At 48.7% G+C, this 17,688-nt stretch overlaps 2 protein-coding genes across 2 annotated transcripts; both read left to right on the top strand.

Moving 5' to 3' along the window:
- Positions 1-231: 231 nt before the first annotated feature.
- On the top strand, positions 232-4,775 carry LOC140009643 (uncharacterized). The gene is made up of 3 exons (XM_072055742.1): positions 232-372; positions 720-4,201; positions 4,286-4,775. The coding sequence occupies exons 1-3, from the start codon at positions 232-234 to the stop codon at positions 4,773-4,775; spliced, it is 4,113 nt and encodes a 1,370-aa protein (XP_071911843.1).
- A 9,866-nt stretch (positions 4,776-14,641) lies between these two features.
- On the top strand, positions 14,642-17,573 carry LOC113695795 (uncharacterized). Its single transcript, XM_027214949.2, has 3 exons — positions 14,642-15,558; positions 16,788-16,960; positions 17,186-17,573. The coding sequence occupies exons 1-3, from the start codon at positions 14,926-14,928 to the stop codon at positions 17,361-17,363; spliced, it is 984 nt and encodes a 327-aa protein (XP_027070750.1). The 5' UTR covers positions 14,642-14,925; the 3' UTR covers positions 17,364-17,573.
- Positions 17,574-17,688: the final 115 nt, after the last annotated feature.

Genomic DNA, 17,688 nt, shown 5'->3' with positions numbered 1-17,688 from the left:
TAAACTGAGGTTCGTCATTTGCTCTCCCTCCCTCAATAGTGAGATTGTCTTAGTTTGGTTTGCTTCTTTTGAATTCAACTGTTAAAAATCTGTTTTTGTAGAAAGTTTGATTTACAATAATCAAGATATGAAGAATTTGAGAGCTAGCAGTTGAATTTTAGACTTCTTAGGCAAATCAGAGTTGGTCTGCATGCTTATCAATGATAATAAAATGTTCTATTCCTTTGAGGCATGGATAACCTTCTGGCTGCCAATAATGCTCAAGGATGTCACCATCCATACCAGCTTCACTTGCCGAGGGGACCTGTGAAGCAAAGACTAATAGGAAACTGCAGAGGCCCCATCCTGGGCCTGTACACGTGGCAGCCCAGGGTCGACCCGAGCTAGGGCTTGCACCCCGGGCCCGCGGGGAGCCAGCCCAGGGTGCGCGGCGGCTAGGGCTCCGGGAGGCTCCCTAGGGCTATCCCGCAGAGGGTGCGAGGAATCCCCCTCAGTGCGGGGCTGGGAGCTATCCACGGCAAGTTCCGGAACGTACGGAGGTCGGACTCCTCAACAGGTATAAATGGTAACACATACCTACTGTACAAGGTACGCTCACTATTGGCAACTCACCCCGACTGCTTTACCGTTAGTCCTTCTCTTGCTCACTAGACAACTAACTTGACCGTCGGAGTGCCCTCGGGGCCCCCTTTGTGAGATCACTTCTTTCTGTTTTGCAGGCTTGGGACGAGCTCTTCCATCAGCACCCCGAGCTTACCAGGTCAGCTCGGCTAAGGGAAGTCCCGTGCTTTTTCAGTTGGCGCCGTCTGTGGGAACCGAGGATACGAGTATTTGTGTTGATGGCGAGGACGCGTTCCAAGCGAACCGCGGATAACACCGATCCTGGAGCCGGCGAGGGATCCCGGCGGCTGGAGACCGAGGCAGCTCGAGACGCCGGGGGCTCGACCCTTTCTGGGGAACGGAAACAGCAGATCTATCAGTTTGTGACCGAGAATCTCCCCATGCTGGAAGATATAATCCGACAGGCGAAGGAGGGGGGAGAGGCTGGCGGGGCGCAGACCTCCAAGGCGAAAGGGAAGGAGAGGGGGCCGCACCCCATCCCCTCAGAGGATGAGTCGCGGGACCAGCCCCCCAGGAGGAAACGACCGCGGACTCCTCCCAGGCCGCAGGCCTCGATGGTCGGGGACAGCGAGAGGTCTTATCACGACCGGTCCGCCGGGGGTCGGCTGAGGAACCCCTCCTCATGGAAGCTTGCACGGAACGAGCAGGAGCGCTCCCCCGCCCGGTCAATCAGGAGCCGTCCGCGGGACCTTCCCCAATGGCAGCCCGTCCGGGACGAGCTCGAGCAGATCCTGCGACCGCAACCGTACGAGGACAACTACGCCGCCTCGCCCTTCACTCGTGAGGTTGAGGACTACCCGTTACCTCGGAGGTTTAAGATCCCGAACATCGAGCTGTACGATGGCTCGACTGACCCGGAAGACCACCTCTCGGTCTTCCTGACGCACATGTGCCTACAAACCGCCGCGGATGCCCTCCGTTGCAAGACCTTCCCCATGTTTCTTAAGGGAAAAGCACGGCTCTGGTTCCAGGGCCTGGCGCCGGGGTCTATCCGGAGTTTCACCGAGCTGGCCCGACAGTTCGCCGCCCAGTTCGTCTCCTCGAAAACCTACTCGAAAAACGCGGCTCACCTGATGGCCGTCAAGCAGAAGCCGGACAAGTCCCTAAAGAATTTCATGACGCGCTTCAACACAGAAAGCCTGCAGATCAGAGATAAGGATGAGAAGGTGGTTATGGCCGCCTTCATGAACGGGCTAAGGGTAGAGGAGCTCTACTACAAACATGTCGAACAACCCCCGAAGAATCTGGGAGAGCTCCTGACCCGGGCTCACGCTGCTGCTAACGCAGAGGAGGCCGGCCGCCTGAAACGAGAATCAGATCGGGAGCTCGGGGACCGGAAAGGACGGGCAAACCACCCTGAAACCAAGGATGGCCAAGCCAGGAAGAACGTCTTCGATCGCCTCTCCAAGGATAGGGCCCCCGCTCCACCGCCGCTCCCTGAAAAAGGGTACACGCCCCTAACCCGGCCAAGGGCGCAAATCCTGGCTGTCATGGAGACAGAGGGCCTGGGAGACCGGTCGCCCAAAATGGGCACACCTCGGAATAAGAGTAATCAGGACCGGTACTGTGCCTTCCACAGGGACGTCGGGCACGACACTGAGGGGTGTTGGGCCCTAAAGAGGGAGATCGAGGACCTCGTTCAGCGCGATTTCCTGGGTCGGTTTGTGCGGCAAGGTCGCCCCGGCCAGGAGCCCGGACGCGCCTACCGAGGAGAGAGAGGCGAGGGTCAGCACCGTGACCGACCTGATCGGCGGGGCGCGCCCCGGGGTTATTCACCCGACCAGGATGCCCAGAACTTGGCAGGGGTGATAAACACCATTGCCGGCGGTCCCACAGGGGGGGACAGCCACGCAGCTCGGAAAAGCAAGCGATCTCCCCCTGAGGGGGACGACTCCCTAAAACGCCTGCGCATGGACGAGGAGATCACCTTCGGGCCGAGGGACGCGGTTCCCCTAGCATCTGGGAACCATGAGGCCATCATCATCCATGTCGTAACCAACAACTATCGAGTGAAAAAGGTATACGTCGACCAAGGGAGTGCGGTCGACATTATGTTCTATCGGGTGTTCAAGGAGCTCGGCCTGGAGGATGGACAGCTGACTCCTGTGCGGACACCTCTGGTAGGCTTTACCGGACCGCCTGTCCACCTGGAGGGAATGATCAACCTGATGGTCATGGTGGGGCAAGCCCCCAAGTGCCGGACCATCCCCGTCAACTTCGTGGTGGTCAAGCAACCATCCCCGTACAACATATTCCTTGGCCGGCCCGCTTTGAATGCCCTCCGAGCGATTCCCTCAACTCTCCACCTTAGCGTCAAATTCCCCACCCCGGAAGGAATTGCCGAGGTGCATGGAGATCCGGAAGTGGCCCGAACTTGTTACCTCGCCCTGCTCAGGGGGCATGAGAAGGTGGTTGCCCAGACGGTCAGCTTGGAGCCCTATATCCCGGGGGAGGAGGAGCGGCAGCGGGATACTCCGGATGTGATCGAGGAATTCCCGCTGAAGGAGGGGAGGCCTGACCAGACAATCCGTATCGGTGCATCACTGCCGCCCAAAGAGAAGGATGACCTGAAGGCCCTCTTAAGAGAGTACGCCCAGGTTTTCGCTTGGACGGTAGAGGACATGCCGGGGATTCCGACCGACCTGGCGGACCACCACCTTAACATAGATCCTCGCTTCAAACCGGTGAAGCAGAAGAAGAGAAACTTCACTCCCGAGAGGAATGAGGTGATTAGGAAGGAGGTCGGAAAGCTGCTGGAATCCAAAATTATCATGGAGGTCTATTACCCGACCTGGTTGGCCAACCCTGTTCTGGTAAAAAAGGAGGACCAATCCTGGAGGATGTGCGTTGACTTCACAGATCTCAATAAAGCATGCCCAAAGGACTGTTTCCCCTTGCCGAGGATCGACAGGTTAGTAGATGCTACTGTTGGTTTTGATGTTTTGTGTTTCTTGGATGCCTTTAAAGGATACCACCAGATAGAGATGGCCGAGGAGGATCGAGAAAACACATCCTTCTTCACCGAGGAAGGGACCTACTGCTACCGGACGATGCCGTTCGGGCTGAAGAACGCTGGAGCTACCTACCAGCGTTTGGTCAATAAACTGTTCCAGAACCAGATCGGCCGGAACATGGAGGTTTACGTGGACGACATGATCGTCAAGAGTCGGGCTGGACCCCAGCTCGTCCCCGACCTGAGGGAGATCTTGAGCATCCTCCCGGAGAGTCGGATGCGGTTGAACCCGAAGAAGTGCATCTTCGGAGTTAGGTCGGGCCGGTTTCTCGGTTTCTTGGTCTCACGAGAGGGGATCCGGGCCAACCCCGAAAAACTCCAGGCCATCATGGACATGGCCCCTCCACGGAGTGTGAAGGAGGTCCAGCGACTCACGGGAACGATGGCCGCCCAGAATAGATTCCTCTCTCGGTCCGCGATAAGGGGGCTCCCCTTCTTCCGAATCCTTAAGGCACCCAAAGACTTTCAGTGGACCGAGGAGTGCGGGAAGGCCTTCGCTGACCTCAAGGCGTATCTAGCCGAGCTACACACCCTGACCGCCCCGGAACAGGGGGACACCTTGTTCCTGTACTTGTCCGCCTGCAACGAGGCCGTTAGCGCGGTCCTGGTACGGTAAGACAGGGGGGCTCAGAGGCCGATATATTATGTCAGCCGAGCTCTACACGGACCGGAGACCCGGTACACACCTGCTGAAAAACTGGTCTTGGCTTTGGTGCACGCCGCCCGGAAACTCCGGCCTTATTTCCAGGCCCACAGCATCGTCGTCATGACCGACCAGCCTCTACGACAGATACTCACGAAGCCCGAGGTCTCGGGCAGGATGAGTAAGTGGGCTGTCGAGCTAGCCGAGCACGATATCGGCTACCGGCCCCGCACAGCCATCAAAGCCCAAGCCCTGGCGGACTTCCTCGCTGAGGGGGCCAGCTTGACACTAACTGAGCTAAGCTCTCTGCGCGAGGGGGTGCAGCCGAAGGAGCCATGGGTGCTGTTCGTGGACGGGGCCTCCAGCAAGGAGGGAAGCGGAGCCGGCCTACTGCTCATCTCGCCAACAGGGGAAGAACTGACCTATGCTCTCCGGTTCGACTTCCCCGCGTCTAACAATGAGGCTGAGTATGAGGCCCTACTGACGGGATTGCGATAGCCCACCAGATGGGTATTGCCGCGATCAGAGTCCGGAGTGACTTTCAGCTCGTCGTCCTCCAAGTTCGCGGGGAATATGAGGCCAAGGAGGAGATCATGAGGAGGTACTTGGCCAAGGCGCGGGAGGCAACGGCCCTGTTCGATTCATTTGAAATCGAGCGGGTGCCTAGGTCACAAAACAAGCACGCAGACGCCCTGTCAAAGCTGGCATCCTCCTCGTTCGCGCACCTGAGCAAGGAAGTCCTGGTGGAAGTTGTGAAACAGAAAAGTATCGATCAGGTCCAGGTCCTGGCTATAGACAGCTCGGCCACCTGGATGACCCCTCTCGTACAATTCCTTAGCTCGGGTGCCCTCCCCGAGAACAAAACCGAGGCTCGCCGGGTCCAGCTCAAAGCTGCCAAATACACCTACGACGGGGGGACCCTCTATAGGAGGTCTTACTTGTCTCTCTGGCTAAAGTGCGTAACCCCCGAGGAGGGCGATTACGTCCTCCGCGAAATCCACGAAGGGATATGCGCGGCACACGTGGGGTCCCGGGTGCTGGCCAAGAAGTGTCTTCTTCTGGGCTACTATTGGCCCTCCGTCTTCCGAGATGCTGATGAGCTGGTTCAAAAATGCCGAGTTTACCAGGTGCATGCCCCGCTGCACCACCAACCCGCCCGGGATATGGTCCCCATCCACAGTCCTTGGCCTTTTGCTCAGTGGGGGATAGACCTCCTGGGTCCCTTCCCCCGAGCTCCGGGCAGGTACGAACACCTCGCGGTTGCCATAGACTATTTCACAAAGTGGATGGAAACTGAACCCCTGGTCACTATCTCCGGGAGAGCAATACAGAAGTTCTTCTGGAAGAGTGTAGTCTGCCGCTTTGGAATCCCTCATGTCCTGATATCCGACAACGGGCGACAGTTTGCTGAAAATCCATTCAAAAGTTGGTGCGCAGAGCTCGGGATTAACCAGCACTTCACCTCGGTCGGGCACCCTCAGGCCAACGGCCAGGTGGAGAATGTCAACCGAACCATCCTGCAGGGACTGAAGACTAGACTGGAGCTAGCCCGGTTTAACTGGCTGGATGAACTTCCTAGTGTCCTTTGGGCTTACCGCACTACGCCCAGGACGGCAACCCATGAGACCCCGTTCTCCCTAACTTACGGAGTAGAAGCGGTAGTACCCGCGGAGATTGGTCTACCCTCACCCCGGACACAGAACTTCGTTGCGACAACCAACGAGGAAGAGTGAGATATAACTTGGACACGCTGGAGGCTAAGCGTGAGGAAGCAGCTGTGCGAATGGCTAAGTATAAAAGTCAGCTCGCCCGCTATCATAACGCCAGAGTGAGGACCACACAGTACCATCCAGGGGACCTTGTTCTACGGAAAAACTCGGTCAGCCGAGCACATGCCTCCAACAAGCTTGATCCAAATTGGGAGGGGCCGTACAAGGTCTTGGAGGCAAACCGAGCTGGGTACTGCAAACTCGCGAAGATGGATGGATCCGAGGTACCCCACACTTGGCACTTCTCCAATTTGCGACTGTTTGTAGCATAGATTAGACCAGGATTGTCAGTTGTCTGATTCTTTCGAATTCCAGTTACCTTTGCAGTTATTATTTCACGTGTACTTGTTTGTATTCTAAGTTTTAATCTTACACTAGCCCACTTAGCGTTCCCTCGCTAAATGTCCTAGTGGGGGGCTAGGGGGTAAGACGCGCGGGAGTGCTCGGCCCAGGAGGTCGGCACAAGTGAAATGTACTTTAAAGGATTCTGAAAGTTTAAACGTTCGACCCAGGAGGTCGGCGTGCGTGATTGCCTTGGCGAAATGTTTGTTGCTCGACTCGAGAGGTCGGCACGTGTTTTCGGCAACCTGGTTCCCTCTAATGATTTAGTTATTAGATTAACGGGGGAATGCATCTGGTGCTCGACCCGGGAGGTCGGCACCTGGTTTTGGTTGTTGCAGGGGGTGCAGGAGGAAATGGCAAGGGAATCTATTTCGAATTTCATATATGTATTTAAGGCCTATCTATTACAAAATTTCCGAGCTTGTGGCCCGGCCTGTCTATTACAATGCCAACCGAAGAGGGTGGGAAGGGTTTCGGGAATGGCCGCCTAGACTACCGGCTCCTTCCCCGAAGCTCTACCCGGGTCCCCGTCCTCCTCCAGGGGCAGCTCCTCAAGGTCGGCCCCAACGTCCTTCCTGCGCACCAGCTTTTTCAGGGCATGTCCCTTGCAATACCCGTCGAAGAGCCAGTCCACCTTCTCCTCGGCCTGGGGGTCGTACTCCTTGAAAGCGGCCAGGTCGAAGCCAGGCAGGCCGAGCTCCTTGACCTTGTTCAGGGCTCGCGCGAAGCCGACCTGGGCGACGGGCCCGTTGAGAAGCGCGACGTCCTGGATGAACTGGTTAGAGGAGATAAACTCCCGAATGGCCTTCTTACACTCCCGGCTGACGGTGCCCGAGAGCTCGATGGCATGGTCCTCCCTCAGTTTGGCCACGCCGGCCTTCTCCTGGTCGAGCTCTGACCTTGTGGAGGCGAGCTGAACTTGGGCTGTTTCCAGCTCTTTCTCGGCCTTGCCCAACTTGGCCGCGAGGGAGTCCGCTTCCTTGAGCTTGGCCTTGAGGGAGTCCGCCTCCTTGAGGGCCTGGGTGAGCCTCTACTCCGCCTCCCGTTTCTGTTTCTGCAACTTCTCCAAGTCGGGAGATAGCTCGGAGAAGCGGGACAGCAAGGCGGCTCCAGCGGCATGGGCCTGAGAGAAGAAAGGAGTTAGCATTATGCGCGGCCGAACTGGGAGTCAAAAGCGAGGATGGCCTGGAGGTCGGAAAGCCTACCTGGGCCTGGGCGGTACAGAACACTTCTTGGAGCTCGGAGGGGGAGGCTATCTCCATCCACTTCCTGTCCCGGGGGAGGACCGAGCCTGTCACCCACTGGCGAGCCATCTCGGGGAATTGGGCTCGGTCATTGATGGAAAGCTCCCAAGACGGGCAGAAACGCCGGGGATCGTGCATTGTGGGGGCCTGCCCCGGCTTCAGGGGGGCCACGTGGCGGAAGTGCCACGAGCTCGGGGGAGTTGCCTGCAGGGCGTGCTCCTCGGCAGAGCCGACGCCCAGGTGAACGGGACCCCCCGAGGACATCTGGAGGGGAAGGGGCTGTGCCGGAACCAGCGCGAGCCTCTTCCCGGGCTGGGAGGGCTCATCAGCTCGGCCCCTCTTCTGCCCGGTCGCCTTTTTCTTGTTGTTGGCGGCCTTCTTGGAGGGGGAGGAGGTGTCTTGCGTTTGTGCCTGGGGGGCTTGGCCTCCCCCCGAGGTCGGGGCCGCCCCTGGGGCCTCCTTGGCCGCCTCCAGCTGAGAAGCGGGGGTGTCCTCCTCGGTGGGCAAGCCCAGCAGCTTGGAGAGCTTCCTCACTGCAGCAAACACAGCCAAGTCAACAAAAAGCAAGACAGTTTAGGAAATTACGACATGTTGTAAATACAACAGGTAACAAAGGCAAAGTCAGCGTTACAGGTGTCGAGATTGGGCTCGGGGGTCACCACCTCCACGGAGGACTCGGACAACGTCCCCATCAGCCCGGCCGCGGAGATCTGCTTTGTAGAGAGCTTGGTGGCATCAAACTTCACCTGGGAGCCCGACAGCTGGCTGAGGGTTTCGTAGTCCAGGTCCTCCGGGTAGGAGTCGGCCTGGACCTTTCCAACCTTCCACACGTTAGGGGGAAAATGTGTGGACTTGACAAAGAAGAAGTCCTCCTTCCAGTTTTTCACGGAAGAGGGGACTCCATGGAACAACTCCTGGGCGCCTTTTCCTCCCCGGGTTTGGGGACCGCGGCGAGAGAAGTAGTACCATCCAGGGAGGGCGGCCTTAAGGATGAAGGCAGCCCGGAAAAGGGAGAGAGAGTAGGGGATATCGCAAAGCAGGCAGTAGATCAGGAATCCGGTGATGATCCTGATGGAGGTGGGGTGGACTTGAGTGATTCTGAGCCCCCAGTAGTTCAGAATCTCGGTTAGAGCTGAAGGAATAGGGAGACGGAGCCCTGCGATGAGCTGCTCCCTATAGATGGCAACGAAGCCGGGGGGAGGTCGGCAGGCTCGGTCGTCGGGCCCGGCCGCCCTCGGCTCGTAAGCCGGAGGAATGGAGTAAAGCTTGGCCAGCTCGGCCACGGCCTGGGGCGATAGGGTGGCCTCCTACAGGTCAGGACACTCGTAGGAGAGCTCGGGATCCTCCCCCTGCTCGGAAGCAGGGGTCCCCTCGGAGGAACCCCTGTCCTCCCCAGCTCCACCCCGAGCTCCGCCAGGGGAATCGTTAGGAGACTGGGGGGAAGGAATGGAGGTGGCCTGCCGCTCGATGAGGGCATCGACCTCGGCCACTTCCTCCAAGAGCCGGGCGGAAGGGGAATGAGTAGAAGGAGAGCTCATGATGACTATGGGGTCAAGCAGATCAGGGTTGGAAGCAGAGGATGAAGAAGGAGAAGGAGAGGGAGACGATGAAGATGAAGACGAAGACGAAGAGGAGATGAAGATTCTGGTGGCTCTACGACGGATTGGAGTCTGGGAGGCGGAGGAAGTGACGTCAGAGAGGCCCGACATAAAATATAAAGGATGGCAGGGGGAGGAAAGAAAATGTGCAAAGAAAGGGGGAAGGACTTACTAGCGCACAAGGAGTGTATTGGGGTTGAAGCGGAGTCGCCGGAATCTGGGTGCTGTTGGCCGAAAATGCACTACTGGGAGTTGGAAACGCGCGAGAAAAGGGGAAAATGGCAAATAGAGTTAACTGAAATTTGGCAGCCACTACTTATAGGGAACCAAAATGGGGGGAAAACGGTTACTTGAATTTGAACCGTCCCATGTGAACGCATTAAATGGGGGTACGGAGACCGAAGGGACGCGACAACTGAAAGGACGCGGGCGTCACTTCCCAATGTCAGCACTGCACCGGGGGTGACCGCGGCAGAGCAGTGTGATGATGGGCTTCCACGTGGCTACATGGTAGATCAGGTCTGCCCGGGAGCCTGACCTAATCTGGGGGGCTAGTGCAGAGGCCCCATCCTGGGCCTGTACACGTGGCAGCCCAGGGTCGACCCGAGCTAGGGCTTGCACCCCGGGCCCGCGGGGAGCCAGCCCAGGGTGCGCGGCGGCTAGGGCTCCGGGAGGCTCCCTTGGGCTACCCCGCAGAGGGTGCGAGGAATCCCCCTCAGTGCGGGGCTGGGAGCTATCCACGGCAAGTCCCGGAACGTACGGAGGTCGGACTCTTCAACAGGTATAAATGGTAACACATACCTACTGTACAAGGTACGCTCACTATTGGCAACTCACCCCGATTGCTTTACCGTTAGTCATTCTCTTGCTCACCGGACAACTAACTTGACCGTCGGAGTGCCCTCGGGGACTACCTCGGGGCCCCCTTTGTGAGATCACTTCTTTCTGTTTTGCAGGCTTGGGACGAGCTCTTCCATCAGCACCCCGAGCTTACCAGGTCAGCTCGGCTAAGGGAAGTCCCGTGCTTCTTCAACGTGGTTTAGTTTTTTCTTTATTATCTGTAAACGAAAATTAGATTTTCTCTCACACAATTCTCTTTCAATAGAATCCTGGAGCGCCCGATTCATTCCAACTTCCAACAGAGCTACCATCGATGGAAATGGCCTGTGATGCGTGGAACACGTTAAATGGTTCCTGGTTCCTTCAAGGATATGACTCCGTTGCCCGATGGGAAATGGTTGGCGGGGACCTGTCCAATCTCAGTTGGGCTATTGTAGAAGCCCTGCCAAAGTAGCTTTCCAATTATCGTCCCAAGTAGGGCTGCAAACCAACGAGCCGCTCGAGTCAAATTCGATTTCAAAATATTAAGCTCGTTATATATATATATATATATATATATATATATACATATATATATTATTTTTTATTTTAATAGTAAAATTACATATATATATCTTTAATATTTTATTATTTATTAAGAAAAAATATGATTTTATTTATTTTTTTAAATAAAATAATTATTTTTTATTTTTTTGAATTCGAGATCGAGCTCGAACTTTAAATTATCAGCTCGTCGAACTCGAGCTTGAGTTCGAGTTCAATAAAACTAAGTTAAGGCTCGACTCGATTAGACCAAAATTCGATTCGACTCGACTCTTTTGTAATCCTAGTTCCAAGCCAATGCAAGTCCCCAGTCTTCACTCTTCCACTTTTTTTTTTCCCCATTTTTTGGCGGTCAAACTCCCTCATCTTCACCACTCCCCCCCCTCCCAAAAAAAACCCAAAAAAACACCTTTTACCCAAAAAAAGAAAGTGGATGAGGCCATCATGTGTAGTTTCAATGCGAGACAAACATTGGCATTGCACAGACGAATGAAAAAGTTGCAACAAACCATTAAGTTTATTCCCCCCCTTCTTTCTTGGGGTTTGCAATTGTAGCAAATAGAGTCAACGCTGACTTTAAAAATTACGACTTGATTTAAATTTAGCTTTCGAGAATGAGAGGCTGGAGTGGTAAATTCTTGACACAGCCCACAACCTCAAAACACTCCTAGTCACATGCAGATAAAGAAATCAAATTATCCAAGTTTGAAGGAGGAAATACTGCAAAAGGCCCAAATTAAGCCATAAGCGAACAGGTCCAAGAATGAAGAAACTATATAACTCATAAAAAATTCTGCTACGTAAAGTAAAGATGCATTTGCAGAAAAGACTAATTGCGTTATGCAGTTCGAGATTGCATTCTTCCATTCTCTTTCTTATGCTTTCTCTGCTTGCTACTTGCATTCGCTTCTTCCCCCTTCTTATGCGTTGGCTTTTGTTTTCTAGAATCGAGAGCACAGAGATAGGGATAAAATAGCACAGCCTCGTTTTCCAAAGCCCACTCCTGAAGGCCCACTATTAGGAGCAAAGTTGAATCACTTCATAAGGCCACATCATCTATGCCCCCCTTGGCCCCACATAAAGTAGACAATCTAACGCCCAGTGGAGCCTGTAATAGCTGGAACGAACATGTTTCGGTAATAAGGGAAGAGTAGGGATGGCCTGTTCTTGGCCTACAAACAGATTTCCGACCACAAATTTGCGTGTTGTTTTGTGACTTTTTTTTCCTCTTATTTTCATCTTTTTTTTTTGATAAATAAAAGTTTGGAGGATATTAGTTCCAGTCACTACCACAGATTAAGGCATGTTTTCGGACCATATTTCATTTATAGCGGTATTTATAAATTATTCATCAAAACGGTTCACATAACGATAGCCAAATTTAAACGCACACTTTTTTTTTTTTTCAGTGAAGTATACTTTTCATAAGAAACTGCTTCTTGGGGCTAAAATTTGACCTGATAACTAAATCTATTCTCGTTCACACAAGTTACTTACTTGATTATAAAGACTCAGAAGCTTTCCCTCTCCAAGTGGTCCAAAAATGATTTTCACTTGAGTAGTTCTCAAAACTTTTTTGTTTTCCCCCATTAGTATATAGGCGTAGACGGAGGTTGACATTAAAAGCTGAAACTCTTATCCATTGATCAAGTTGGAGCTGCAGATTGACAATCATTTCCAAACTACGAGCTGTTAATGTTTGAACCATTTAGCCGTGCGATGGCAAAAAAAAAAAAAAAAAAAAAAAAAAAAAATATATATATATATATATATATATATATATATAGAAAATGATAAAAAAAAACTATGATTTTCCTTTTTTTTATAGTATTCTGGAGTCGGCTAATGAAATAGTCCACTAGTTGCTCTTAACTCCCAATTTCTCCCTCGTAGAAAAGAGTTTGCATTTCCTAAATCAATTCTAAATAGCGAGCCTACACCACCATGACCGCCTAGCACCTTGGCCTAAAAGCCTTGAACACAATTTTTAGGAAAAATATCTTCTTCTTTTTTTTTTATCAAACTTTTGAAGTTAGTTAATTAAATCTAATCTCAAATTTAACCCAAAAAATCGGTAGGAAAAATATCTTTAAAAGTATGAAAGGGACAATCTTTCCCAAAAAAAAAAAAAAAGTATGAAAGGGCGAATCTTTCCCCTCCCAAAAAAAAAAAAAAGGGGTGGCATGAAAGGGACAATCTTAGACCTTGACGGCCGGACGCTTTAAATTGCAAGTTGCAATTGTCACTTCCTATGAATAAGACAAGATATTTGGATTGGGCCAGCAAAAATCTGCAAGGAGGAATGCAATCATTTACGCCCATAAATAATTTCCGTCCCGTGACACCTCCAAATAACCATGATTAAATGCGAATCCTGGAGTTGGAACAAAATCTCCTACGCCCACCGTTGAATCCACCCCCGGGCTCCACCGCTTGAAAGTAGGTTTTCCAATGTCGAATGGGGTTCATCAACAATTTGGGACCGCTAATATTCAGGAGTGGCAGCCACGTAAATACGAGGAACAAGAAGACCTAACTGGGGATTCTCATTTAAGTTACACTAGGAAAAAAATTTCCATGTCTTCATTTTCAAGCCCTCAATTATTATTATATATCAAAAAAGGGCGTGCCAACAGTTTTGGAGGAGGGTCATCACGTGACTCGAGGAATCAGGACCGTAGAAGTAACTTTTGGGGTTCGAGTGGAGACGGCTTTGGCGGGTCCATCCCATCCATCAGCACCTGATTCAATTCGACTCTGGAGGTCCTAATTCATTCAAAGTTGATAAAGTAACCAGCTAAATATTTTGACCAAAAAAAAAAAGGTAAAGAAAAAGCCTACATAGTTGATTGAGATACAAAAAGGTTTAAGGAAATCCGGACATGGGATCAAAAATTACAAAATGTGCTTCAATGCTTCCTCTAGTTTGGCTGTCCTACGGTCTGCGTTATTTCTTTCCGGATCAAGCCACGGTCTGCATTTGTCAATCCACTCACTTGTATTTTGAAAGAATTCAAAAAATTTTTTTTTTTTTTTACAGCTGATACAAGGCCAAAGATATTGGGGGAAGGATTGGGTTGGGTTGGGTGATAAAGTAGGAGGGATTATAAGTAAGAGATTTTGGATTCAAATTCTTTCACTTGTCAACCAAAAAAAGGCCGGAGATACACGTATCAACGTAAATATAAACACATGAATTAGTAGTTTCATAAATAAACTTTGTCTCAATAAACTTTTGTAGGGGAGATGAATATAGATACATGAACTTTTTGTATGGGATGAATATAGATGTGCATGAATTTAGTAGTTCCACAAACGATTTAACAAATCAATGTACCTTACCGTACCAATCAATTTTGTAGAAAGATGATTTTGTAGGGGAATGAATATAGATAGATACATGAATTTAGTACCAATGAACTTTGTGTTTTGTGTGTGTATAAAATATATATATATATATATATATATATGAATTTAGATAGACAAATATATTGATGAACTTTGCAGGGGATGATTATAATAAATACATGAATTTAGTACTAATGAATTTTGTAAGGAGAGGAATATATATAGATATATGAATTTAGTAATTTCACAAATGAACTAACCAACTATAGGAGATGAATATTCCAATGTACTGTCTCTCAAGGAGATAGAAACAACATCCACACTAATTATTTCGTTAATTTCATAATAGGATGCAATTCATTAAATTGTACGTGCATCCTTAGAGGACGAACTTATAAAGGATTTCAAGCGAAAATCTGTCTCATTCCAATATTGCGTGCAACATCCAGATGATCCAATATCGACAACAAATATAAATTTTCAACCAGATGAGCAAATTAATTGAGTCAATTTGACCCGAACTTGTACTACAAATTCAATCCAATCATGACGCAACATATGAATACATACACATATTGGCCCACATTTAGAAAATATTCAACGCATATTTGCCTACATCTTTTCAAATTTCACAGGACTTCTTTTTAATCTTTTTAGGTGCTGAATAAATTTTACACGCTCACCTTGGCTATAAAATGGTGAGCAAAACAATTTCTCCTCTTGATAGTTGATCCATCCATAGAGGGAGGAAATCTCTCACTCGCCAGACTCAACCCTCAACAGAAAGGCGCGAAAGAATCTCACTCTCGCTTCCCAACCCTTTTAGAAAACACCTTCTCAACTTAAAATTACAACTCCTACAAGCTAGTTTCACATCATACGATAAAAAAAAAAAAAATCATCATCATCATCATCGACAATCAGAATATTCATAGCCAAAGGCCAAGAAACTATAATAAATAAAATGCTACTCCGAAGCTCTTCAACGCCACTGCTAAACTCAAGGCTTTCACACCACTACTGCAAGGACGTCTTCTCATCAGCATCGTCGTCGCCGGAGCCAGAATCCATACTGCACATCATCAGATCATCATCATCATCATCACTATCATCTGATCATGGTTCCATCAAGAAAATGTCAAGAACCCTTTCTGAAAACGATCTCAAAGATGTCAAAAATCCACCGTCGAGTACTGCTAATAAGTCAAAGTGCATGCGCATGCATGGCTTACTTTGGGGTGTTGCAGTTGACGAAGAGAAAGATGATGAGCTATTGGTGAGCGATGAAGTGGGACGACTCACGGATCAGAGCTTGTTGTTGTCGAACTCAGGGTTGGATTTAGAAGAGGGGTGTGAAGCTGGGAGGCTGGCGGAAGCTCTGGCGGTTGGGGGTGGCAGTGGAAGTGGTGGAGGAAGGATTTGTCAGGGTGGTGAAGGAGGGTCTTGGGGTGGCGATGGAAACGACAGCGGTGGTGGTTCGGATTATTGGGATTCGGATCATAGACATGATAACACCGACGTCTATTACCAAAAGATGATTGAAGCCAACCCTAGAAATTCTCTGCTTCTTAGCAATTATGCAAGATACTTGAAAGAGGTATGTACTGTATATTATAAGTTAAAATTCGTCCATATTTAACTACTAGAATACTAGGCATTTCAATGCACTATCTCACTGTATAGCGCATTTGTTCGATAAAATATAAACTGCCAGATTTGTGACCTATTTCGCAGCTGGCCTTAAATATCTAAGGGTGCATTTGATAAAACTGAAACTTTCGCAGTTGGCCTTAAATATCTAAGGGCGCATTTGATAAAGTTGAAAACTGAAAACTGAAATTTGAAGTTCGAATTCATTAAATTATTGAATTGTTAAATATTAAATTTAATATATTTGAGTGCATACCACATTCAAGTAAATATCTAGAAAATTCAGTGTAGAAAATTCAATGTCACTTAATTAATTCAGATATTTAATTTATTGTTATTAAATGGTTTGAATATGTTAAAATCTAATTTCATTATGTTTAAGTGCTTAACTAGATTATCAAACAGGATCTAAGTGATGAAAGCAAATCAATTTTTGGAAGGGAATTCAGTTTTGTTTATTTAATGGAATAATTTTAGAAACTTCTCCTAAGGTTTTTGACTTTTTTATTTCACTGGCTTCCCTTTAGGTTTTAAAAATTACACTAATTTCTCTTGAAATTTATTATCTTGTAACATCTAGATCCAATCAATAATTAAAAAATGATATTAAGAGAGAGAAGATAATATGATTCTATTATTGTCTCTCATCTACTAAATTGTTTAACTAATCGAATACCCGTCCAAATATTAAAGGAAACATTAGAATTTGCTATTTATCATCAGAAATTATATTACATATGGCATCAAAAATAGTAGTTTATTTATATATTTTTTACTTAATATAAGATGTAAATTGCTTTTTTCAGTTACAAATTTATTATCAAACATGATCGACAAAAAATAATCAAAAAATCTGTAACCAAAATATTATAAACAGTGAAATTTAATACCATAAAAATTTCAACAGCTAACCTTAATATGTTGAGTAAAAGATCAAGTTAATTGGAAGCTTTCTTCCGCGGTGTTGGTTAATTTTGCTTTTCGTCTCACTGGAATACTACTAGTTATTATTAAGCAACTGCAACGCTACAGAATATATAGAGTAACGAGTGAAATAGTACAGTATATGATTGCAGATTCATACCATATCACAAGTCACTTGTGGAGCAGGAGCATATAGTTCTACTAGTTAATTCTTGCGACTATATATTGATATTGTGAAATACGGGGGAACAGGTTCGTGGAGACTATGTGAAAGCAGAAGAGTACTGTGGAAGAGCGATACTGGCCAGCCCCGGCGATGGAACTGTTCTGTCATTATACGCCGACTTGATATGGCAGACGCATAAAGATGCACCCCGTGCTGAGACTTACTTTGATCGGGCACTTCAAGCTGCCCCTCAAGATTGGTACGCTACTTGACAGAAGTATCTTTACTGAAGAGTAGGACTTTTTTTTTTTGTTTAATAAATATGGGGATCATCTTTAATTGGTTCCAAGTATAATCAAATAAACTACAGATTAGAAAATTAACTTTATGCTTAAGGCCGGCTTGTTAATAGTAATATATCCCATGTCTAATTAACATGCATGTTCTTAAACTTGATTGGATTTTGTTGTGGTGGTGGTCGCAGTTATATTATGGCTTCATATGCTCACTTTCTGTGGGATGCTGAGGGCGACGATGAAGATGAAGAAGAGTTGAAGGACAGAAATGATGCTAACAAGGGGTCACAACCAAGAAATATCTCCTTGGGGATCAACGGTGGTGCTCCGCCATCAGTACCTCCTCCTATAGCAGCCGCTTCTTAATAATTTGTAGGCTATACTGCTAGTAGTATTTGCCTGATCCTCCTCCTCTGCTTGGTGCCCTCTTAGTTTCCCCGTTCTGTTCCATTCAACTAGTCACAGCTGCTAATTTTTGTATAACCTAGAGATTTTGTACTGTACCCGACTCTGGAGCTAATTAGTTAGCAACACGTAAATAGGAAATCATTTCACTAGATGAGCATTTTTCTTCAACCCAGTTTCATTCGATTTTAGGCTCGTTCTCGTATCTTTTGAAACTATAATAGCACAGGTAGATTGGTGCTTACTAACGAATGCATGTAAATAGTAAGGTATTGGTGTTTTCAGA

This window comes from Coffea arabica, chromosome 6e (assembly GCF_036785885.1).
Source record: "Coffea arabica cultivar ET-39 chromosome 6e, Coffea Arabica ET-39 HiFi, whole genome shotgun sequence".
NCBI lineage: Eukaryota > Viridiplantae > Streptophyta > Magnoliopsida > Gentianales > Rubiaceae > Coffea > Coffea arabica.
The sequence above is the reverse complement of the archived record's forward strand: the minus strand, read 5'-3'. Positions and strand labels throughout refer to the sequence as shown.

Excerpts from the sequence above, each read along its gene's own strand:
- LOC140009643 (XM_072055742.1), top strand. The coding sequence starts at position 232 with ATGGATAACCTTCTGGCTGCCAATAATGCTCAAGGATGTCACCATCCA. Across the intron at positions 373-719 it reads TGTACACGTGGCAGCCCAGG|GCTTGGGACGAGCTCTTCCA; the intron begins GTCGACCCGAGC and ends TCTGTTTTGCAG. Across the intron at positions 4,202-4,285 it reads CAGGGGGACACCTTGTTCCT|CCGAGCTCTACACGGACCGG; the intron begins GTACTTGTCCGC and ends ATATTATGTCAG.
- LOC113695795 (XM_027214949.2), top strand. The coding sequence starts at position 14,926 with ATGCTACTCCGAAGCTCTTCAACGCCACTGCTAAACTCAAGGCTTTCA. Across the intron at positions 15,559-16,787 it reads ATGCAAGATACTTGAAAGAG|GTTCGTGGAGACTATGTGAA; the intron begins GTATGTACTGTA and ends ACGGGGGAACAG. Across the intron at positions 16,961-17,185 it reads CAAGCTGCCCCTCAAGATTG|TTATATTATGGCTTCATATG; the intron begins GTACGCTACTTG and ends TGGTGGTCGCAG.